The sequence below is a fragment of the Lemur catta genome, chromosome 5 (assembly GCF_020740605.2).
Source record: "Lemur catta isolate mLemCat1 chromosome 5, mLemCat1.pri, whole genome shotgun sequence".
Lineage (NCBI taxonomy): Eukaryota > Metazoa > Chordata > Mammalia > Primates > Lemuridae > Lemur > Lemur catta.
In genome coordinates this window covers 93,156,908-93,182,710 of record NC_059132.1, presented here as the reverse complement: position 1 = coordinate 93,182,710, position 25,803 = coordinate 93,156,908, and the positions used below count along the sequence as shown (strand labels likewise).

General features: G+C 33.5%; 1 protein-coding gene across 5 annotated transcripts in view; it reads right to left on the bottom strand.

Annotated features, from left to right (window-relative positions):
• Nucleotides 1–25,803, bottom strand: part of SCLT1 (sodium channel and clathrin linker 1) — a 134,266-nt gene that overhangs the window by 50,143 nt on the left and 58,320 nt on the right. For 3 of the 5 annotated variants that reach the window (XR_006735396.1, XR_006735397.1, XM_045552286.1), the window contains exons 11-17: nucleotides 24,281–24,372; nucleotides 18,062–18,239; nucleotides 16,154–16,252; nucleotides 12,743–12,814; nucleotides 8,703–8,777; nucleotides 6,739–6,884; nucleotides 2,675–2,867 (exon numbers count right to left, since the gene is read on the bottom strand). Coding sequence is in view for 3 of the 5 variants with exons in the window: in XM_045552286.1 (XP_045408242.1) it covers nucleotides 2,675–2,867; nucleotides 6,739–6,884; nucleotides 8,703–8,777; nucleotides 12,743–12,814; nucleotides 16,154–16,252; nucleotides 18,062–18,239; nucleotides 24,281–24,372 (855 nt within the window). In the remaining 2 variants the exon portion in view is untranslated. The remainder of the gene's footprint in view (nucleotides 1–2,674; nucleotides 2,868–6,738; nucleotides 6,885–8,702; nucleotides 8,778–12,742; nucleotides 12,815–16,153; nucleotides 16,253–18,061; nucleotides 18,240–24,280; nucleotides 24,373–25,803) is intronic. The other 2 variants (XM_045552288.1, XM_045552289.1) reach the window with 2 other exon arrangements.

The following is a 25,803-nucleotide window of genomic DNA, read 5'->3' as shown; positions in this document are numbered from 1 at the left end:
CTTTTGCTCAGTGAACTGACATGTCCACATGTTGCTCTTTGGCAAAGTCCTGTCCCATTCCTGGGGTTCTCTTGTCTCCACCCTAACCCTCAACTCGAGTTCATGATTTTTCATTGGTGCATTTATTCCATTATGTGAACATATTACAATTTATTTATATAATCTCACATTGGTGGACAACTGAGTTGTTTTCAGTGTTTTGATTAAAACTTCTATGACTATTCCTGTATACATTTTGATGAACATAAACACTCTTATTTGTTGGGTATGTATCCAGGATTATTTGGCAGAGGATATACGTATGTCCAGCTTTAAAAGATACTGCCTTGTTCTCATTTATAAGTGGGAACTTAAATAATGCATACACATGGAAAAAGAGAGTGGAATGATATAGACAATGGAGACTTGGAAGGGTGGGTGGGTGGAAAAGGGGGAGGATGACAGGAAATTACTTAATGGATACCACGTTTGTTACTCTAGCGATACATACACTAAAAGCCCTGACTTCACCACTATGCAATATATCAGCATAAAAAAATTATACTTGTACCCCATAAATTTATACAAATAAAAGAAAAAAATAAATAAAAAGCTCAAAAAAAGATACCGCTAAATGATGGTTGTACTACTTTACATTTCCACTAGTATCATATGATAGTTTCAATTGTTTTATATTTTATATCTTTATCAATACTTGATGTTTTCAGTCTTTTAAATTTTAGTCATTTGGTAAATGTGTAGTGTTACCTTGTTGTAGTTTTAATTTATGTTTCCCTGGAAAAAAAAAAAGAAGCTATTTGCCTATATTCTCTTTTATGAAGGGCATACTTAAGTCTTTTGCCCATTTTTGGAGATGGGGTATCTGTTGTTTCCTTTCTAGTAATTTTCTTATTAATTTGTAAGAGTTTTTATATCTTGGATATGGGTCCTGTTTTTGGTTGTGTACATTACAAATACTTTCACTTTTCACTTTTTTCTTTTTTAGTCTCACTCTCTTGCCTGGGCTAGAGTGCTGTGGCGTCAGTCTAGCTAATGGGAACCTTAGACTCCTGGGCTCAAGTGATCCTCCTGCCTCAGCCTCCCGGATAGCTGGGACTATAGGCACGTGCCACTGTGCCCAGCTAACTTTTTCCTATTTTTTAGTTATTTGGCTAATTTCTTTCCATTTATAGTAGAGACGGGGTCTCGCTCTTGCTCAGGCTGGTCTCGAACTCCTGAGCTCAAACAATCCTCCTGCCTCGGCCTCCCAGAGTGCTAGGATTACAGGAGTGAGCCACCACACCTGGCCCACTTTTCACTTTCTTAATGGTATCTTTTGATGACTAAAATAAAATCTTAATTTTAACAAACTCTAATTTATCTATCTTTTTATTACAATTAGTGAGTTTTGTGTTCTGTTTAAGAAATCTTTTCCTATCTAAGGGCATAAAGATTTTCTCCTGGAAATTTCACTGTTTTACATTTTACATTTAGGTCTACAAGGCAGCTCAAATTAATTTGCATATATGGTATAATACAGGAGTCAAGGTTTATTTTTAACATATGAATCCAATTGGCCTAGCACCATTTATTGTGAAGATAATTCTTCCCCCATTGAACTACAGTGGTGCCTTTGTTATAAATCAGGTGATTACGAAAAATGGGTTTGTTTCTGGACTCTATTTTGTGCCATTGATCAATCTGATTAATTCTTATGTCAATTAACACAGTGTCTTAATTATGGTAGCTTCATATCAAGTCTTAGTATCTGGTAATATGGTTCATCTCCTTGTTTTTCAAAGGCTCTCCACAGTCTAAAGCATACAGTTCAAACATCTTTGTATATAAGACTGTCTTTTTCATTTCGGAATTTAAGTTTTTATGAATAACTACATGTTTGATATTTGCAATATGAGGCGTTGAATAAATATATGTTGATATGAATTAGGTTAGTATATGACTTCTTATGAGTCCTTGCAGCAATAAAAACCAAAATAAAATATTACTGCTCCACATCCTTACTATGAAACTGGAAGATGTAGATATTTATCCTAAAGAGTTAGTGCTACCTTTTACAAAAGTCTCATGGAATGAGAAAAGGTAAGCAAGATGTTGATGGGGATACCTCTGTTTCTTGAAACTCTTAAAATGGTTATCATGTTCCTATTACCAAAGCATGTAAGCATTAGAGTAAAGGAGGAGGAAACAAAAGAAAAAAATGTAATTTTTTTTAGTTGATGATTTTGCCTCTTGCCTTCTTCCTAGCATGAAATTTTCAGACTAGCTGAGTGGTTCTTAGAGCATACTGATATAACATCTTCTATATAGTTAGTTTTAGAGAAGTTCAATTTTTGAGAGGCTATTATAGAGAGAGAAGAGAGTAAGGCAGTCTGTAAAGTTATCTAATCTATAGTTTTGCTAGTGCTGCTTAAATTGCTTTGGCAAGAATATCAGTGTATTTCATGGTTGGAAAAGAATTTTTGTGTGTGTGGATAGTGAAGGGAATCATTTTCAAGTATGCTTGCCAAGTTCTACAATACAGAAATGACTGGTTAACACTATGAATTATGATTTAGTGCTATCTGATGAAAAGGTAAAAAAAAAAAAGGCCTTAAAAATGTTTTACTAGTTCTCTTTAAATATTCTTTATACTTTGATTTTCATAAGTAAACATTTAACTCTAGTCTTAAAATACCTTCAATTTGGCTGTTTTCTGAGCCTCCAGAGCAATCTTTCTTAAATTCTCAGTATCTTTCTGCAACTGTTCATTTTCTTGCTGAAGTTTTAGCCTTTGTTCACTGACAAATCCACAGTTCTTTCTCTCAGACTCCAGTACATTTTGAAGTTTCTGAATCATTTCTTGGGAACGTGATATCTCTTCTGAAGAACTAATTAAAAAAAATGAACAGAATATTTAAACTTAATGATCTGTACTAGAAGTCAAGAAGTCTGTCTAAAACCCACAGCCAACATCATACTGAATAGGGAAACACTGAAAGCATTCCCACTTAGAACTGGAACCAGAGAAGGTTGCCCACTGTCCCCACTGCTATTGAACATAGTGCTAAAAGTCCTTGCGAGAGCAATCAAGCAAGAGAGCAGAAGCAAGGGTGTCCAAATGGGGACAGAAGAGATCAAACTCTCACTCTTTGCTGATGATATGATATTGTATCTAGAAAACTCCAAGGATGCAACCAAGAGACTCCTGGAATTGATAAATGAATTCAGTAAAGTCTCAGGGCACCAAATCAATACACACAAATCAGAGGCATTCATATATGCCAATAACAGTCAAACTGAGAACCAAATCAAAGACTCAATACCCTTCACAATAGCAACAAAGAAAATAAAGTACCTAGGAATATAATTAACTAAGGAGATAAAAGACCTCTACAGGGAGAACTATGAAACCTTGAGGAAGGAAACTGCAGAGCACATAAACAGGTGGAAAACCATACCATGTTCATGGATTGGAAGAATCAACATTGTTAAAATGTCTATACCACCCAAAGTGATCTACAGATTCAATGCAATCCCTATTAAATTACCAACATCATTTTTCACAGATATAGAAAAAATAATTTTACGCTTTGTATGGAACCAGAGAAGACCCCATTTAGCAAAAGCAATTTTAGACAATAAGAACAAAATGGGAGGTATTAATTTAACAGACTTCAAACTATACTACAAGGCTGTGGTTATTAAATCTGCTTGGTATTGGCACAACAGGGACACAGACCAGTGGAACAGAACTGAGAATCTAGATATAAAACCATCCTCATATAACCAACTAATCTTTGAAAAAGCAGACAAAAACATATTCTGGGGAAAAGAATCCTTATTCAATAAATATTGCTGGGAAAACTGGATAGCCACATGTAGAAGACTGAAACAGGACCCACACTTTTCACCTCTCACAAAAATCAAATCACGGTGGATAACAGACTTAAACTTAAGGTGAGAAACTATTAGAATTCTAGAAGAAAATGTGGGAAAAACTCTTATAGACATTGGCCTAGGGAAAGAATTTATGAAGAAGACCACAAAGGCAATCACAGCAACAATAAAAATAAATAAATGGTACCTGATCAAATTAAAAAGCTTCTGCACAGCCAGAGAAACTGTCACAAGAGCAAACAGATAACCTACAGAATGGGAAAAAATTTTCGTAGGCTACACATCACATAAAGGACTGATAACTAGAATCTATTTAGAACTCAGGAAAATCAGCAAGAAAAAATCAAACAACCCTATCAAAAAGTGGGCAAAGGACATGAACAAAAATTTCTCAAAAGAAGACAGAATGGCCAACAAACATATGAAAAAATGCTCAACATCTCTAATCATCAGGGAAATGCAAATCAAAACCACAATGAAATATCACTTAACTCCAGTGAGAATGGCCTTTATCAAAAAGTCCCTAAATAATAAATGTTGGCGTGGATGTGGAGAGACAGGAACACTCATACACTGCTGGTGGGACTGCAAACTAGTGCAACCTCTGTGGAAAGCAATATGGAGATAACCTTAAAGAGCTACAAGTAGACCTGCCATTTGATCCAGCAATCCCATTATTGGGCATCTACCCAAAAGACATTCTATAAAAAAGACATCTGCACTTGAATGTTTATAGCAGCACAATTCACAATTGCAAAGATGTAGAAACAACCCAAGTGCCCATCAATACATGAGTGGATTAATAAAATGTGGTATATGTATACCATGGAGTACTACTCAGCTATAAGAAATAATGGTGACATAGCACCTCTTGTATTTTCCTGGATGGAGTTGGAACCCATTCTACTAAGTGAAGTATCCCAAGAATGGAAAAATAAGCAACACACGTACTCACCATCAAATTGGTTTCACTGATCATCACCTAAGAGCACATTTAGGAATAACATTAATCGGGAGTCGGGCAGATGTGGGAGGGGGGAGAGGATGGGTGTATACATACATAATGAGTGCGATGCGCACCATCTAAGTTATGGATACACTTGAAGCTCTAATTAGGAGTGGGGGGGGCAAGGGCAACATAGGTAACCTAAACTTTTGTACCCCCATAATATGCTGAAATTTAAAAAAATGGAAAAAAAAAGAAATGCAAACTGAGATTATGAGAAACCAAAAAGATTATTAAAAATTTTAAGTTTGCAAAGATTAGACATTAATCAGTGCTAATGGAGATGCCAGCGTATAAATTAGTTCAGTTTACTTGAAGGACAATTTGTCAGTATTAAGAACCTTTAAAATGTGCAAACTTTCTGGTCCTGCAATCTGAATATATCTTAAAAATAATCAGAGGATAACTCAAAGATACATGTCAAGCATGTTCATAATCACTGTGCAGTTTTTAATGTCAAACAAATCAGAAACAACTTAAAAGTGTCAGTATGTTTTTATTTAAATATGCATTGGTATATCCTAAAATGGAAAACTATTCCATATTGATATTTTTTGACATCAATAAATTTATTTCTTAGTTAATTGCAAAAAAAAAAAAAGAAGTCTGCCTACATTTTATAGTATAGACTTTTGTTTGCTTTATTCTGAGCCATTTCTTTTCACTTTGGACTTAAACTTTGTGGTTTCAAAATATGCTATACTCACCTCGCTGGGTGAGACAACCTCTATACATGAATGTTGCTTCAATCAATATACTGCTAATTTTTATCCCAGCTTTTAAAATTTTCATCTTTTCAATCCCAGATAATCAACCATTGTGAACATTGCCTGGTCAATAGGTGTCACAGGGAATATATAAATGCTACTAATAGCTTGATAGCTTAAGAAAATTACTGGTTAAAACCTAGAGATGAAAGGAGACTAAGAAACAGCATTCCTGAAACCGGAAGTGGACAGGAGAACTCATTCTCGAAAGAAACCCTTTGAATGAAGTAACTATAAGAAAACATTTATCAAGTATACCTTAAAGAACATATGAAAACTTAGACTGGAGAAAACCCTATATATGTAGAGAATGTGGGAAAACCTTCACTAATTCCTCACATTTTAATGAAGATGTAAGAATTCATATTGGAGAGAAGAACTTTGCTTATAAAGAACATATGGAAGCCTTTAGTCATTCCCATTTCCTTAATAAAGGAAAAGAACTCACATTGGAAAGGAACCCTGTAAATCTAAAGAAGATGGGCTAATCCTTATTCTTTACTGAACATTTAAAGTTTATCCTGGACAGAAGATTTTACAATGTAAGGAACACAGGAAGGTCTTTCACCTAGTACTCATACCTTATTCTGCGTTCTCATCCTTTAGGAAATATGTGAGAATTTCCCTGGAGAAAAACTTTATGAATATAATGAATATGGAGAAAACTTTACTGATTTCTCTTTTTACTGTACACAGAAAAACTCTTACTGCAGAAAGACCATGTGAATTAAAATAAATGCAGGATGTTTTTATTCAATACTCCTCCCTTAAGAGACACATGGGTATATACATTGGAGACAAATCCTATGAACGTATGGTATTGCGAGAAGCCTTTATGCATGATACTTCACTTAATATACATAAGAAAATTCGTACTAGAGTAAACCAGCTTCTCCTTCATGATTGATTTAGAAGTAACCACATGAGCAGATTATCTGAACAGATTATTGAAAATTACACATATATTTATGAAACAAATCTGCAGTATCTCCTCTTGAAAAAAAACTTTATTAAAAAAGGTAGAGAATCTGTCAAAAATTGTGTGAATTCTGAAGATTTTATCATGGAAAATCCAAAAGAAAACCTTACTTAATTTCAAGTTGTTTTATTCTATTTTCTGCTCTCTTAAGTCTTAGCTGAAGATCATCTTTTGAACGCTCTGCAACCAGGCATCTTTGGTGCATTTCTTCCAGTTTTCTGTAATCACTTTCATTTTCTCTGCCTTCACGGTAAATCTGCAGAAGAGGCTTATATGTATATTATCTTAAAGATGAACTGACTTAATAAACAGTTTAGAAACTGAAATCAATAATAAGAAATAAAAGCCATGATCATGTCTTCATCTGTTCCCACTATAACATATTAAAACATATCAATAATTAATTTTGGTTATCTCATATTTACAAAATAAAATGCTAAACACTGACATATAAGATAATGACTATTTATTTTTTGAAATTATTCATGCTCATTGTAAACTATTCAAATATAAAAATGTAAAGCAGCTGAAGTTAAAAAACATATTCTAAATGTCAAATTAGAGATAACCACTGGTGATTCTTTGATGAATACCCTTCAAGACAATTCTCTATTCTAATATTAAAAAATAAAGATACATGATGTGGTGCAATGGGTAGAACTCTGAAAGTGACTGCAGAATCTCACTCTGGGTCACCTGCACAATGATCTAAGTGGAATGGGTATTCCCCTTTCCCCGGCAGGAGTAACTGTACCTAAGCACAGCTCCCTATGTGCCTGGGCTTCTGCTCATAGTACAGGGGCTGTAATATCCCATGGGATCCAAAGTCTCCAGGTGCTAGGCAGTTCACACTTTGAGAGAAATCCCCCACACAGCTACCATCCAAATCCAGACTGCCTGGCCAAGTAATCTGTGTCTTCCTCACTAACAGGACTGTTTTGTCATTCCTGCTCTATAAAAAGGTAGAATATCAGCTGTCTATGTTCTGCTACTAGAATACAGATGCCCCAGCAATACTCTGACCTTAACACACTGGTCTCTGGGACGTAGGAGAACAGGGAGCTGTGCCTTCTCTATCCCTGTTGCCTTTACCCTTGTAAGTTTTACATTTCTGCAGTAAGCCTGTTCCTTAACCTATGCCATATGATGTTAAAAAATTCATCTCAAACTCTTAAGTATAGCATGTGGCAATCTAAGAGGGACCTATCTGACATGGCAGATGGAAACTCATAAGTGATCTACCTTGCAGGACAGTGGTAACCATAGAAGTCCTACTTTGAACACATGTATACATTTTTTTTTCACAAACTTATGTTTTGCTTTATGAATTATGCTTTTACTATCTGATGTCATCATTTTTCCATGCTGACAATATGGATATAGCACATGATTTTTATGCTATCTGGTTCCTCTTTGAAAATGAAATTCTGACTCTACCATTTACTATTTCTTAGCATTGGTCAAGTTACTTAACCTCTCTATCAAAGTTCTAATACAGCACCTAAAACACAGCAAGTGCTCAATCAAATTTGATCTCCCTTTCTTTTCCCAAGGCACTTTAAATGAGTGCAATATTTACTGCTAATGAAAAAAGTGTAAGAAATAAATAAATTTTAAACTATAGACTTTCTCTCAAATATCATTGGGTTAAATATTTTTCCTAACTATGAAATAAAAATCTGTACTTTTAAAAGGTAAAAGCAACATTATAGTTTCCTAGTTATATATACTAGTTATATTTATAGATGGCCTATAATAAAATTCAAAAAGAAAAGAATGTTAAAGTGAAATTTACTATTGGGATGAGGTTTACGCAAGGAATATAGCTACTTTATAAAATTTATACCTTTAAGTATAAAGTTCAAGGAATATGGCTACTATTTGAAAGAAATGTATCCAGACAATACCAGTATTTAATTGTAGACTTTGAATATATTCCAAGAAAATAAAAACACTCACCAGGAGAATACTAATAAATAAAAGGGTTGCTAGTAAATAGTGTGATGGAAGCAGACAGTAATGTTGAATATTAGCAGTTAGGTTTTAGGTAGTTATATTTCCTTTATCTTTTTACCTTTTCTAGTTCTTCTTCCACCGCTTTTTTTTCCTTAATGGTTCGTTCGATTTGGCCTTGTCTTTCGGCACACTCCTATAAATTCAAGTCAGATTGTAAATAAGTACATTTGGTAAAACCTTAAGAAAAAAGGGGAAAAATGGAGAAATAAAATGATTTGTTCATAATGGGAATATCATAGTTACCTTATCAACACAGTAAGGTCATATTGATTAAAAAATCCAACAAAATAAAATTCAATCTTCAAAGAGCTACCTATCCCAGGATTTCAGAAATTGCCTCCAGCTGCAGTATACCAAGCAGTGCTAATTAAACAGACTAGGTGGGAGATAGAGGTTGGGGGATTCCAGGGAGAAAAAAATAAATGCACAGAACCCTTTTCTTACACTACAGTTTTTATTATCATATACTCTTATGAAATATTTTGAAAAGGGAACATAGAACGGGATAGTGGCACAAAACCCCGAGGGGTAACGTATGGCCTAAAACATACATGTGTGGATAAATTCTAGAACAGTTAATTTTTTCATTACGAAACTTACAAACAGCCGATGGAAATACTAAAAATGTTTTATTAGCATAAACACAAAACATTTCTGCTCAAAAGGTTTTAATCAATAAATTTAGCAAGCATATTGATTAGATAATAACATTTTACCTTTTGCTAATGACACACTACAACACAAGAATCATTGTAATTACTAGTTCTTAAGAGTTATTTGTTTTTAGTTATATATTTATTTTGGAGAATGGTATGGTTATTTTTGACTAATTGTGAATCATACTTTGGATGAAATTGCTTTGCTAATGGTAAACTACTAATGATATTCAATGATCTTTCTCATAACTTATTTTATAGAAGAAGTATATTTCAATGTGTTTTTAAATTTTAAAGTAAGCTTACAAATTATCACCCAAAATTAATCACCTCTGATTATAACGAAGATCTTTAACCCTATGTTACAAATCAGATGACAAATTTACATATCTTTTATTAAACCCTTAGTGTATAAGAAATGCTCATCATACCTAATGTTCCATATATTCATATAGTAAGCTGCTTATCCATGAAAAGATAGTTTTCATAGTGCTAAATTTGAGATTTTATCTATGTTCATAACTCCTCTCAGGTGATTTTTAATACACATGTTAATAACAAAGTTGAATCACACTTCTGGGTCTGGCAAGTATGCTACATATCCCTCTCCATCCAATCCACCATTTCATTGACAGATAAAGATAGTTAAAAGAATATTCAGGCCGGGCACGGTGGCTCACGCCTGTAATCCTAGCACTCTGGGAGGCCGAGGCGGGTAGATTGCTGGAGGTCAGGAGTTCGAGACCAGCCTGAGCAACAGCGAGACCCCGTCTCTACTAAAAATAGAAAGAAATTATATGGCCAACTAAAAATCTATATAGAAAAAATTAGCCGGGCATAGTGGCGCATGCCTGTAGTCCCAGCTACTCAGGAGGCTGAGGCAGTAGGATCACTTAAGCCGAGGATTCTGAGGTTGCTGTGAGCTAGGCTGACGCCACGGCACTCACTCTAGCCCGGGAACAAAGCGAGACTCTGTCTCAAAAAAAAAAAAAAAAAAAAAAAAGAATATTCAGTTAACCAGGGCTAATAAAGGTTAAATGAAACAGAAAAGCTGAAAACTTTATAGAAAATTACCATACTAATTCTCTTAGAAATGCACTATACTACTAAAGCAAACATTAAAAATTACTATTAAACAGTTTTTAGAGATGTCTGATAATCACCGCTAACATGCCTACCTTTGGGGGAAAATATGACAAAATAATAGGTATTTTTTTCAAGTACTCATGGCATAAAAAATCACACGCTATAAAGGAAGTCTCAACAATTATTAAGAACCAATATCATATAGACCATGATCTGTGGTCCCTATATAACCAAATTAGAAATCAACAATAAAAAGATAGTCTACATCCCCACGTATTTAGAAATTAAAAAACAGAAATCAAAAAAATTCATGGATCAAAGAAAAGATCATAATGAACATTTCATTTCACTTCTATAAATTTAGGCATTTTATAATTCATCTTTTCCCTTATTTGCTATCGATTAACAGCAATCTGCTTTGTGGGAGAATAAAACCTTGAGTATTCATTCTCAAGAGAAACTATACTTTGCAAGAGAAAACAAAGGCTGTTAGGTATGTGTTGGCCTCCAAATGGAGGTATGTGGCTTGGAATACACGGGTTCCGGCCTTTTCTTAACCTATTAAAAAATCTGCACACTAACCTAAAATACAAATTTTTCTCTTTTCTGCATGCATAACTTAATTTTGGGTTAAAGTATGTTTAAATTCCTTCCTGGACTCAATAATATAAGTAATAGCATCACTAGATAGCATAGTAATATAGTAACTATATATATATACTATAGTACAGTGATAGTATAGTTAGTAAAATTGCTACTTAATAATAGAATACAGTAGCAGGCATCAGGTTATTATGCGTCAAAGTGCAGCCTAGATTTTCTGAGAAAATCTGCTTTTTAAAGTAGCTGAATGTTTTCCTTTGAATATATTTCTAACATTTTATATTTCAAATACTTTTCAATTAGATAGTACAGTTTTTCCTACAGAATCAATATGATGTAATATTTCATATCTTTAGAAAAATCACTTAGCTATGAAGTAGAATTGTTTTAATATTAATAAAAAGCATAAACTTTTTTTGTAATAAACTGAAATTGTCACTTTATTTTACTCTACAGTGAATTTAACATAGATCTGGTTGTTACACAGCTAACAATTATTTGAAAAATCCCTGCAGGTCTTAGCCAGTCATTGTTCCTTTGAGAAAATAGGAAGAACAAATGTTCTTGCCCTTGCAGAGTTTACAATCCGTTAAATGATCTTGGACTAGGGTAGGGCCCTGTTACTCTTCTTCTTCCACAAAGACATGAATCTTTTGAAAGCTAATCAGCCCATGAAAGCAAAATAATAGGGTGATAGAAAAGGAAGCAAACTGTATAACAACAATTACACATGACTAATTTGCCACACTGCATTCCATTAATTTTACTAAATGTTCCTACATCATTAAAAAAAGTGACATTAAATAAACAAATAAAAAATAACACTGTTATTTGTTCTATATTCAAGACCTATACATAATTATAAAAGTCCCATGACATACACTACAGAGTTTGTAGAATGTGGAAAAGATGTGATCCTTCTTTCAAAGTGTTTAATATTTGGTTAATAAATATTTATTTATATTTATATTGTGCAAAACACTGTACTAGGCAATGAGGAAAATAAAGGAAGGCATAAGATTCGTCTACTTTGAGATGCTTACTATCTAACTGGAGAAATGAGATTTTCATGATTGTGTGTGTATATGCTGAAAATACACTAATGCATAATATTTATTATAAGACATAATTCATTGCTAAATTTTGTGATAGAGATTAAAAGTAATATACGGATTCAGAAAAAATGACAGTTTATGAAATTATAAATATTTTTTCAATTCTTAGACATTCGTGTACTTTTATTTTCCTGCAAGCAAGGTTATTAAATTTCATTACATTAAATCTTCAAGTTATATTTCTATTTCTAATCCCCTCTCTAGTCACACAAGTACACTTTTCCTCTCCCCTCTTTGCCTATTCATCCTTTAGTACTCATTTCTTTTGGGAAGCTTTCCTGTGTTTCTTTCTTCCCATTGTCATACATACTTTCTCTCTTTTGCTCTGCTCTCCAAGATAAACTCAGCATATGGTAGGAGTTGACGAAGGGTGCTTCAAATAGCACCCTGTGTGTTCTCTACCAAAGACAGGTGATTACAGTAAAATGTGACAAATGCCATCTATCTTTCCTGCTAGACCATAAGCTACAAGACAGCAGAAAACACGTCCATTTGTATTTTCACTTTTTTCCTAGCACTGAGCCTAGGTCCTGACTTAACAAGTATCTTTTGAATGAATGAATGCCCAATAATATATATCTTAACCTTTAAAATAAGTAATATTTGGACAAAAATATCAATATAGTCTTCTGACATACCATTTGAAGGGCTGAAAGTTCTTCTGATAATCGAGAAATCTGTATATTATATTGCTTTTTTGTGTTTGTGATCTGTAAATTAAGACATTTAGACAATATTTAGGTGTAGAATAAAATGATTAATATCTGATAAAAATATTTAGGATAATAGTTTTGATAAAAATAACTTTTAGGGCATAAAAGATAAGTACACAATTTATTAAAGAGCCAAGAACTTGTCATGAGAGTGGAAGGAGAGCAAATAGGATGATATATTTAAAAGAATAGTTGTCTAACTTTTTGTTGCCAGGATCCTTTTACATTATAAAAACAAAGAGCTTTTATTTATAATGAGTTTTTTCTATCAATTTTTATATTAGAAATGAAAACTGATAAAATTTAAAAACATTTACTTACTAATCCCTTTAAAAAATCATTACCTATTAATATAAATAATATATTTTTATGAGAAATAAGTATATTGTACAAAACTAAAAATTTTTGAGAAGAGTGGCATTATTTTATACTTTTGCAAATCTCCTTAATGTCTGGCTGAATAGAAGACAGCTAGATTCTCATATCTGCTTCTGTATTCAACCTGTTGTGTTGTTGCATTTCATGCAGCCTATGGAAAACAATACTGCACACTTGTGAGAACATGTGAGTGAAAAATGCAAACAATGTCTTACTATAATTATAAAAGTAGGTGTGACCTTGTGGACTCCCTGAACATTCTGAGAGCTGCTGCCATAAAGCAAGTCAAGAGAAAACCAGAATTACAAGCTGAAAATGTAATTAATAACTTTTAAGGTAATTTTGTTTTATAAATACAAGAATATTTTTATAATGCACATATTAATAACATCCCAGTACTAAGTAAATTACTTTTTAAGAAAATCCTTATTTGAATTAACATTTAAATATCTTTGGAAACAGTACAATTTAGGTATTTTGAAGAATTAGTCACATCTCAACAAGATGGCTCCAATGACAATAATTTTTTCTAGTAACTATTTTTGTTTTTTAAGAGGACTGTGAAGAACATTGATGCCAATGGTATATCATCAGTAAACTTTTATGATCCAAAGGTCTTTGGGAATTTTCTAGTATCTTATGAAATGGATTATTTCTAAAACATGTTGTAAACCTTCCTTAGAACGTTTACAACACTGCCATTTACTTTATTTGGTTAATTAATATGAGTTCTCTTTTTGAAGGCCTGCCAAACTTATGTGTGGGTCCATTTTAGCTCTATTTTAGGTTATAATTTGATGCAGACCTTTCCTATGTAAAATTATATTAAGGATCATTCTATTCTGTTTATGGGTCAGAAATTATCACAGGTAGCATTTATTGCGAATTAATATGTGTTAGATATGGTCTGTCTAGGTACTCATATCCCTCTCTTACCATAGCCTCACTTCCTTTATATGAACATTTTCTTCTATAATTTAATAAATAGTAAGGATATTTATAAACCAAATAGCAAGGTAAATTAATAAGAACTAGGAACAGAAAAATCCAATGATGGTACTAGCCATAATTTACAATCAAAAGTAAACGTGTTTTTTCCACAAACTTTATTTATTTGCTAGATATCTGAGAAATAAGCTATTTTCGTGGTTTAAAGAAATTATATTTTTGTTCAATTTTATAGCCAGAACAGAAATGTGATAATTTATTCATCATATTTACTTTAGTCAATAAAAATCGATACCTATAGACTTATTCTCAATTGAACAAAGTTAATTCTACATATTTGAAGGACATGCCATGGATACTTTGAGATTAGATGACAATTCAAATGACAAAGCTAAAAATAGTGGTTATTTCTGGGTACTGCATTTGTGATTTTAATTTTTTTATATACTTTTATATATTTTCCATTTCTTTGTTCAATGAGCATGTATTATTTTTAATAATAATAGAAAAAGTTTACTTAAAAAACCAGCTTGGCAACAGTATGGAACTCACAGAAGGCAGAGACCCAGCAAAATGACTGGCACATAGAAAGTGCTCAATAAATACTTCTTGAGTGAATAGTTGTAATAGCAGGGAAAGGCTGGGTACAAGGAAATCAACAAGAACACATGAGGGAGGGAAGATGTGGGAGTACGAGAGAAAGCTCAGTTTCAGACACATTGAGCTTCAGATGCCTGATAGGACTACGTATTTAGATAGGGAGATAATTCAATTTTGGGAGGCATGTGAATATTTTACAGAGATGTTTAGAATGAACATAGAGATCACAACACTTGAAAAATTACACTGAGATTATTTAAAGCTTCATGCAAATGACAACCTCCCTCAACCTTAAAATCAATGAGAATTTATCTTAGGATTAGAAAATACAATTGGAGGAATGCTCATACCACGAATACTTTGATAAAATCATTCAATCATTAAAAGACATAAAATTTATTAATATTTATTTTAAAAATACGTCATCAAGAATATTTTAGGCGATGGTCCAAAGTTATAAGTACTCTCATCTTCAGCAACAGGACAGGGTTCCTGCAGAAAGGATATAGATTAAGAATAAAAAAGCCCAGGCTTTACTTTGGACTCTGCCTCAAACTAAAAATTTTATCTTGGGAAGTTACCTAATTTCAGTGACAAAGTAATAGATTTCTAAGAAATACTTTTTACAGGAAGAAATGTTATACAGTGGCTTTTTAGAAATGAAAACTACTACTTAGTTGCTTGGGAGAAAGCAAACATGTTAACTTTATTCCTTTTTTAACTAATGAAGCTTTTAAAAACCAGTTTAAAACTGCAGTCCACCTAGGGGAGAAATAATATTGCCCACAGAAAAATATAAGAAAGATAGAAATGAACATCTTGGCTGGGCGCGGTGGCTCACGCCTGTAATCCTAGCACTCTGGGAGGCCGAGGCGGGTGGATCGCTCGAGGTCAGGAGTTCGAGACCAGCCTGAGCAAGAGTGAGACCCCGTCTCCACTAAAAATAGAAATAAATTATCTGGCCAACTAAAAATATATATGCAAAAAATTAGCCGGGCATGGTGGCACATGTCTGTAGTCCCAGCTACTTGGGAGGCTGAGGCAGTAGGATCGCTTAAGCCCAGGAGTTTGAGGTTGCTGTGAGCTAGGCTGACGCCATGGCACTCACTCTAGCCCGGGCAACAGAGTGAGACTCTGTCTCAAAAAAAAAAACAAAAGAAATGAACATCTTTATTTGATCCAGTAGAAGACTATACAGTACATCCCACTATCCTATAGCAGCTCATTTTAAAGGAAAGGAAGCCTTAATTAGTTTTTATTTAATCATTTATGTTAATAATTTCACATATTGTCAACATAAGTCTTTATGAATATATTGGCAAGTATTTTAATTTTAAAGTATTTAAGTGGTATTTAGTTTTTAGTTGTTACTTAAATTCTGATTTGTAAATATAATTAAAAACCCCTTACTTCTTTCCTGGTTCTTACGGCAGCATCTTGTAAAATCTGAGAAACTGTTTCTTTCATCTTCTTTATATGTTCTTCTTTTTGCTTCTCCTCAAGCAGAGCCTTCAGGAAAGAATCATTTAATGTTATAGATCACATTCGTAAAGATAATAATGGGTAAAAATAATTCACTAGTCACTTTTTTTTTTAGAGACAAGGTTTTACTCTGTTGCCCGGGTTGGAGTGCAGTGGCACAATCATAGCCCTCAATCTCCTGGGCTCAAGCCATCCTCCTGCTCCAGCCGCCTTCCAAGTAGCTAAGACTACAGCCATGCATCACCATGCCTGGCTAATTTTTAAAATTTTTAAACTTTTCTGTAGAGATAGGGTCTCGCTATGTCGCCTAGGCTGGTCTTGAAGTCCTGGCCTCAAAGAATCCTCCCACCTCAGCCTCCCAAAGTACAGGGATTACAAGTGGTGCCACTTCACCTGGCTAAATTATTTTTTAAATAAATTTCCTCCAGCTTAAATAAGTATGATAGTGAGAAGTAACAGCTGTTCTGATGTAACAACCTTCAGAGGGACAATGGGACAGAGAAGGAAGGGAGACTATGTTAGCCTGTGGTTCCTGCCTATTTGTGTGATCGGTTGAGGGAACCCTGGGCTTTGAACAAGCAACTAAAAAAAACAACCTTCTAGCAATTAAGCATGAGTCAAGGGGGAGCTTAATGTTGTAGCCATAGACAACCTCTGTGCTTTGTGAAGGTCTGTTAACTTAGGACTTGAGTGAGAAGATTTGGGGATAGGCTGTCCATTGTACTCTATACAAAATGTTTATTTTTAATGACTTGATGTTGGGAATGCTTGTACAACTAGGCTTCAGAGGGTGGAGATAAACAATTTTGCCCCGTACTTCACTTTTCTAGCTAACTTAAGATGTTTAGGACAATTCCCAGTTATATTTTGTCTATTGTGTGCCTTTTAACCATTCTAAAAAGATAGTATTGTGATCACAGATGGAATTATTAGCTACAAGGCATGATAAAAGCATCTTTGCATTCCCATAGTTTGAATTTAGATAATTTTTTTTTATTTCTTATTAGCTTCTTAATATACAACTTATAGCATGTTCTGTTTTTAGTAGCTCTCTTAGAAAACCCTCTACCATGTTAAAAAAAAAAAAAAGGAAACATAAATGAAACAAAGTATTTCCTTTCCTTTGTATCTCTCACATTCCCAGAATAGTAGTCTACATATATGAGGTATTCAATAATTGTTCATAAATGAAATAATGAATTATTGAGCTCTACATAAGAGAGGCAACAACATTAAAAACAAATCTACTTAGTGACTTCTACAGACTATATACCATTCATATGGAAGTGGTATAAAACAAAAAATATGGTATGTGATAGTATAGGAATCACAATTGTTAGAGGGCCAAAAAAAAAAAACAACAACATGACATTCATGCTTTAAAAAAGGCTTAAAAAGAAAAAAAGAACAGTGACATGAAGAGTCTAGTTAATAAATCTTTAAAGTCATTTAAACTTCTGCTATATTAGAATAATTGTGTAGGTGATGAAGGGGAAATAAAGATGTAAGTTTCATCTGATTCAGTTGAATATAGAGTCTACTGTGTAAAATACTGTAACAGATTTTTAAAAAGTATGAGACTATAGGGGATGAAGATTAATTATATAGGGATTGGGAACATAAGAAAAGTCTGATGTTTATATGTTAGCTTTGGAAGAAGATTGATATTTTATATTATTTAGTTTTATCATGCAAGAATATAGTATGTCTAGTAATAGAGAGAGTAGCAATTTCATTTCTATGCATTTATTCTACAGTTATTAATTCCCTTATCATTAGGTTATATGGGGGAGTGTTCAGCATTTAATTTCTAAACATGTTTACTAGATTTCTTACCTGATTTTTTTGAAGGTTAGCTTCTTCTAAGAGTTGCATGCTATTTCTGGCTCTTATAATAGCCTCATATTTCTCATTTTCTAATTCATTGCACTTTGCTTGTAGGTCTCTAGTCTGTTTTTCCAGATTGTTTTTTTCTGCTCTTAATTGGTTGGCTTCCTGGATTACCACACATAATCTAAAAATTAATCATCCCATTGTGAAAGTTAAATATTTTTAAAGGGAAGGAGAAAAATAAGAGATTTACTGAGCAACTATTATAGGACAGGTATTTTACAGGTATTATATAGGACAAGTAACCTTCACATGTATTTTCTCATTTGGTCCTCACTACAGTTCTGTAAAGTTAAGTTTTATTATCTCCATTTTAAAGAACAGACTTACCCAGAAAGGTTGAGCATTTGAGACTAAGCCTGGATATTCCGACTCTAATAATGTTACACTTGCTATGGTATCACACTATATTATATAGTTACATGATAATGTTATAAGCAAATCCTTAAGGAATGAGTTGGTCTCTATATTTATATGGTCTTTCTTTCTTTTTTCTTTTTTTGTTGGCTCCCCTTTCCTACTCTCTACCTAGGCAAGCCATGTGAACTTGGATATAATAATGTATATCTTTAAAAATCTTTATCCATGTTCCTATAATCACATATATACACATACATACAAACATATACAAATACTTATACATACACAGTATACATACATCTATCCATAGGAGGTTTTTAAATATTTTTTATGTGTTATAAAAATTAAATTTTTTCTGTACTTGGTTTTTTCGTTCTATAATATCTCGTAGAAATCCCATCAAGCAATACACCCAAAAGCTCTTTCCTTTCCTAGTCTGATGGACGTAACCTCATTTTACTGTTAATCTGTATTTCCTTGACTACTCAAGAGTTCAAGCATAAACTCTTACATAGACTTTGCTCTTTGAGTTTCTTTTTCATCTCCTCTAGCATATTTTCTGATGAGTTGTTTACTCACCCTTTACAAAAACTCTAAATATTACAAACATTAACCCTCAGTCTGTCCTTTATACTGCAAATATTTTTTCCAAATCTACTTTTTTGTTGTTGTTGCCTATTGACTCTATTTAGGGAATCTTTACCACACTAAAAATTTGATCCAGCTAAATTTGACCTTTTTTTTCAACTTTAGGATTTCAGTTTTTATGAATATGGTCTCTCTCATCCATAGATAATTAATGTAATCTCCTAGATTTCCTCAAAAGACTGCTATGACTTTATTTTTTTTACCTTTAAGTCTTTAATTCATCTGGAATTTACTTCTGAATATGGTATAAGAGAGGAGTACAACTTAAGTTCCAGACTGATGGCCAGTTGTATGAGCATCATTAGTATCTAACGAATTGAAATACTCCTGTTATCATCCCTAAAATATCCAAATATCATGATTTAATTATGGATTATCATGTTTCATTGATCTATGTCAATTCTATGCTCAACTCATATTAATTTGTTTACAGTGGCTTTAAAATCTATTCTGATATGTTCTGTATGTCATACTTTGTTATTTTTAGGCATTTTTTTCCTAAATGATATTTATTTATTATTTATTTACTTATCTGAGACAGACTCTCACTCTGTTGCCCAGGCTAGATTGCCGTGGCCTTAATCTAGCTCACAGCAACCTCTAATTACTGGGCTCAAGCAATCCTACTGCCTCAGCCTCCCGAGTAGCTGGGACTACAGGCATGCGCCACCATGCCCGGCTAATTTTTTATATATATATATATATATATATATATATTATATGTATATAATATATATATATATATATGTTTTTAGCTGTCCGTATAATTTCTTTTCTGTTTTTAGTAGAGACGGGGTCTTGCTCTTGCTCTTGCTCAGGCTGGTCTCGAACTCCTGAGCTCAAACGATCCATCTGCCTCGGCCTCTCAGAGTGGTAGGATTACAGGGGGGAGCCACCGCACCCGGCCTCTAAATGATATTTAATAGAACCAGCAGCATTCTATCCACCACCTCTCCTGCTATCCACATCCAAACACTCCTCCTGCCAGTCAAGTGGCTTATTTTTCATCCATTTGGTAATTTTTGATTAAGTTCATATCTCCCTAAATTTAATCTGGGGGAATCCTTAGGGGCTTAAACTGAAAAATATTTCCGCCTAAAGATTTAATTTTGCTTCTTCCATGCATCAGGACTTGCTACCAACATACTGCCACTTTAGTTTTTTGGCTTGAGGAGTCCAAATGAACAAGTAGTATAAATTTGAACTCCAGGCTCATATGAGGGCAGGGCTATGGTTACACGTTCTCAGAGAAGACTACAATGGTTATTATGGTTTGTTTTTTCCATTTGGCAACACGGTGGAAATAATTTTCCTTGTTGGCTGTCCCTGTTAAGAGATATTTTTCCTATCTTAGCCTTTGAGTGAAGGTGTAGTTATTTCAAGGGTTCCAGCCCTAGGCAGGCTGGAGGAGGTTTAGCTTCCTGCCACATTATACAGGCCCAGCTCTGACTTCCTTGTTTATTTACCACTCTGTTTTTGCTCTCTGTTTTTGTTTTTTTTTGTTTGTACCCTTGGGAATTTCCTTTACATTAAATGCTCAAGTTATAAAAATATAGGTTTATTGTAATTTATCATCAAGATATTTACATGAAGAGGGTTTTTCCAGAATATTTACTCTGTCATTATGTTATTGGAATAGTCTGTACATTCATTATGAATCACTGTTTTGTTCCCATCCATTTCTAACTTGTGGTACTGAGCCAGGGGTCCACCCAAACATAAGCCTCGAACCTTGAGAATAGACATTAGTGGTATATTACACCTGTAGTACTTGGCTTTTGTTTTTCCTTTGTTTTGAAAATATTGGACTTTACCTAAGTCCTGTGCTCCCAGGAAAACAGGGAAGGCTAAAAATGCCCCCACCCCCTGCTTGTTTGCCAACCCCCCACCCCATCCTTTTGTGTCCCAGAAAAGAGCTAACAGCAAAAAAACAACCCTGCCCTTGCATATTACAAGGTAAGATGTGCCTCCATCCTTCCTCATGACTCCCATGAGACTCACACATGCCTCACTTGTTTATCTGCCTATATAAAACCTCAGGCCCCTTCCTTTTCTTTGAAATGTTCCTCATTAATGGACATTCTCCCTACTGCAATACCCTGAATAAAATCATGTCCTAAACTGGTACATTTGGTCTTTCACAGCACTAAAGAGTCCTTAAATTACTCAACTAAATCTTGAAAAGAAAGGAAATTTTAATTAAATTATATTTTTCAATTACTTTCATACTAATTCCTTTTAAGCTCTCAAATACATACACATACACACATCCTATGGTAGCCTAGCTTTTAAATTGTCTTCAGCCTAGGAAGTGAATATTTGCTGAAGAAAGGAGAAAAAAAGTGATTTGGAATCCAATTAAGAATGATATGTAAATCTGGATGCATTCTTTCGTAAATATGTGTGAAATCTCAAACATCAATTCAGGTTGATAGTGGAAGCAAACTAAGACCCACATACATTGTTGAATAATCCTTTTTCCCTAAGATTTTAAGCATATGAATGATGGAGGTCAGTAGTGGTGATTATATAATACAAATAAATGATATCTATCAATCAACTTCATCCTAAATTTTTACTTATCTTTTAAAAACCCTGTTTTTAATTATAGTATCCATTGGTGAATTTTCCCTACTGATAATAATGCAAAACAACACAGTGAACATTTAAATAATGTTTACACTTCAGAACATCTTTTGCATTAAACTAAAAAAGTGTAATGTAGTTTAAGGACTTTTCTCAGTCATCTATAATCACATGTCACCAGATACTGACTACCCCTAGTGCCCCAAAACCTAAAACACTGTCAGGTATACAGCAGGTGCTCAACACATGCTGAATAAATGATGCTTCACCTGTGTATATGGAAGTCCTTCTCAAGAGATTCTTAAGGACTCATCTACTGATAATGCATGAAAAACCATTTCTAGTCACACTGAGATATATTTCAATTTTCTCTTAGACCTGTTCCCACTACTCCCGTTCAATAGGCATAGGAATATGAGTCTCAAATTTGCTTTGCATATGCTTTCTTTATCCTGCCCAAAATAAAATTACCAAAAACAAATACATAAAAGCTATTATAACTTTATTTCACTTCTTTTCTTCTAAAATCTGATTATTAGTGATTCCTTTAAGGGTCAAATCTATTTTCCTCTGTCTACTTTGGTTATGCTAAACCTTAAATGATAAAATTCTTAGCACCAAAAAGGCATGTTGAAGTGGGGAGCAGGCATATATTTATTGTCACCTTTGTTATAGCCATTGCATCAAATGAAAAGATTTTATTAAATAAATTATTAATTTTAGAACAATATAAAATCATCAAAGCACTTGGAAAATATCTGTTTTTCATATTTTGTATTAACATGGACCAATATAAACACTTAAAGGAGTGTTATGGTAAAAATATAAAAAATTAGAAATATTGATGTATACCATCAATCTTTTAAAATCATTTTATGAAGTATGATTTAAAAACTCAATCATTAAAGTGAAATTTGTGGGGGGGTAGGGAAGAGGAAGTAAATTTTTAGCTTAAGAATGTAGAAATTACTAACCCAGGAATATTTATCTGATCTATAAAACAAGACATCTTTTTAGTATCATGTTAAAAATTACTTCCCAGTTTTAGAAAAGGACAAATATTTATTCTCCCTACCTAAAATAAAGTCCACAATGTAATTTCAAGCCATGTTGCTCAGCTTGTACAAAGAAAAAGTATTAAAAAAAGATCACTGAGGGAACCATTTTTACATATCAGTGTCCTACGTTCAACGGTTTGCAACTATGATGGTAGTAGCATTTGAGATGCATGGGGACATTGTGGTGGTCACAATGCCAGGCGATACAATTAGAATTTAGTATTTGGTGCCAAGGATGCTAAACATCCTGCAATTATTGACACAATCTCAAACAACTAAGAACTGTCTCATTCAAAAGGCAACACTCCTGTTGAAAAAACACGGCACTGATCCTATCTATGAGGGCAGAGAGCAGTGACTGATTGGAAAAGAGATTTGAAGGGCCACTGGAGATAAAATTCCCAGAAACACAAGGAAAGAATAGTACTGGGGAGCAGGATGTACTAGCAACTTGCCTTGATAGACCAACAGGGTTGAGGACCAATCTTCAGATTACAGGACTTCCCTGTCATATTATGTCCAAGTTGCAAAAAGAATATACAACATTCAGCTCTTGGAGCTAATCTTTCTTATAGGATTAATGATTCATGATTCCTAGAAAAGAGTTTTAAAAAATAACATTCTTCTCCTTTCTTTGCCTGCTGTTTTAATGGTTTATATCTACTACAACTGCATTATTTGTAGGAGTATAGTACTGTGGAGAGGTTGAGGTAATATCAAATTTCCTCTGACACTATGATGTTAACTTTTTTTGGGGGGGGGGGACAAGGTCTTGCTTTGTTGCCCAGGCATGAAGACAGTGGCATGATCACAGCTCACTGCAACCTCCAGTTCCTTGGCTCAAGGGATCCTCCTGCCTTAGCCTCCCGAGTAGCTGAGACTACAGGCATGCCGTCATGCCTGGCTATAACTTTTCTATTTTTTGGAGACATGGGATCTTGCTATGTTGCTCAGGCTGGTCTTGAACTCCTGACCTCAAATCATGCACTGACCTCAGCCCCCCAGAGTGTTATGATTACAGGTGTGAGTCACCGGGCCTGGCATTTTAACTGCTCTTCAGAAGAAAGAAAGATTTTAGGCTTCTGAATATCAACTAGGTTCACTGCAAAATCTGCAGGGTGACCTTAAGAGGAATGAAAATAAAGGTATGCTTTGTGTTGCAGTACTAACACAAAAGCCATGATTATCAAAAGTTTTATTCCTTTTCAAAAAGCATTGGACTAAATTTGGATCAATTGTTCTCTTCCAAAGTTATGATATGAATTAATGTACTTAGTAAAGGGTCTAAACTCTTATTAAACAAATTATCTTTGAATATGTGTTCAAAGTGTAACAATCTGTTGAATATAATTTTTAATAAACAATGTCTATTAAATCAGATTTTAAACCTATGATTATAGTTTTGATTTAGTATTTATAAAATATATATTCTAGTAAATACCACAAACTGAAACTCTACTGTGGAATATATTTTGAAGCATATAGACAAAGCTAGATGTATTTCACAATTTACCTTGTTTCTAATTGTTTTATACTAGTTTGTAACTGCTGTAAGCGCCTATCTGATGCTTCCTCTCTTCCTTGGGCAGACACCATATCCTCCTCCTAGAAAATAAAAAAACTAGAAGCTTACTTTGAGTATGTGAAAATTCAATACACCATTATACAGCATAAAAAAGAAAAACAGTTCATGCTATAAACTTGTGCTGCTACAATTCTAATATGTAAGTTTAAAGCAGCAACATGACTTTGGAAACATATCACATATATAATAAAAAGAGGGAGAGAACTTCACCATCAATCCTATATTAGACAAACAATAATCAAGATTATTATTGCACGTAGTCTTCTACCAATATTTCAAACTATTTCTATAGTGTAAGTCTAAAAAAACAAGAAAGGGATTTCTATGCAGATAGTCTGTCTTTAGAATATGCTTCTTAACTATGTTATACTATTTCTCTATCTATCAAGGTGATCACAGGGGCCTTTCTTTTTGATATAGTGTGATGCCTTGAAATATATTAATAGATTTTATTTGTACCATCTTTCTAAAAAAAGTCTTGTTCTCTTTTCCTGCCTTCTTTTGTGTTGACAAATATTCTTTACAATGTCATTTTTAAAAAAATTTTATTTTTTTAGAGATGGGTTCCTACTATGTTGCCCAGGCTGGACTTGAGCTCCTGAGCACAAGCGATCCTCCTGCCTCAGGCTCCTGAGTAGCTGGGACTACAGGCATGCACCACTGCACCTGGTCTAATGACATCATTTTAATTCCTCTCTTACTTTTAGTTATCTCTCTTTGAATTATATTTTAGTGACTGCTGTACAAATTACAATATACATCTTTAATTTATCCCAATTTATTTAGTTAATATTTAATTCAAAGAAAACATTGGAACCTTTCAACAGTGTATTTCCATGTACTATCTCAGTACTTAGTGCCACTGTTGTCATATATTACATCTGCATCCTTTACAAATCCATTAAATACGGTGTTATATGTTCTGCTGTAAGCAATCATGTCTTTTAAAGATATTAAAAATATGTACATATGTTACTTTATATTTATCATTTCTGTTGCTTTTAATATCTTCCTATATCTGAGTTGCCATCTGGTGTCATTTCCTTTCAGCCTAAAGAACTTCCTTCAGAATTTTTTGAAATATAGGTCTGCTGGGGACACATTCTCTTGTTTTTTATTTGAAAATGTCTTTATTTTGCCTTCGTTTTTGAAATATAGTTTCTGGATACAGAATTCTTGGTGAGCATTTTTTTCTTTAGCACTTCAATATATTATTCCAATGTTTTCTGTTTCTACAGTTTCTTGATGTGAAGTCAGTCATTAATGTTATTGTTTTCCTGTTTAGGTTATTTTTTGTTGTGAGTTTCAAGTATTCTCTTTATAATTGGTTGTTGGTATCATCATGATGTGTTCAAAAGTAGTTTTGTGTTTATCCTACTTGGGGTTCACTGAGATTCTTGAATCTTAATGTTTTCCACCAAATTGAGGAAGTTTTCAGGCATAATTTCTTT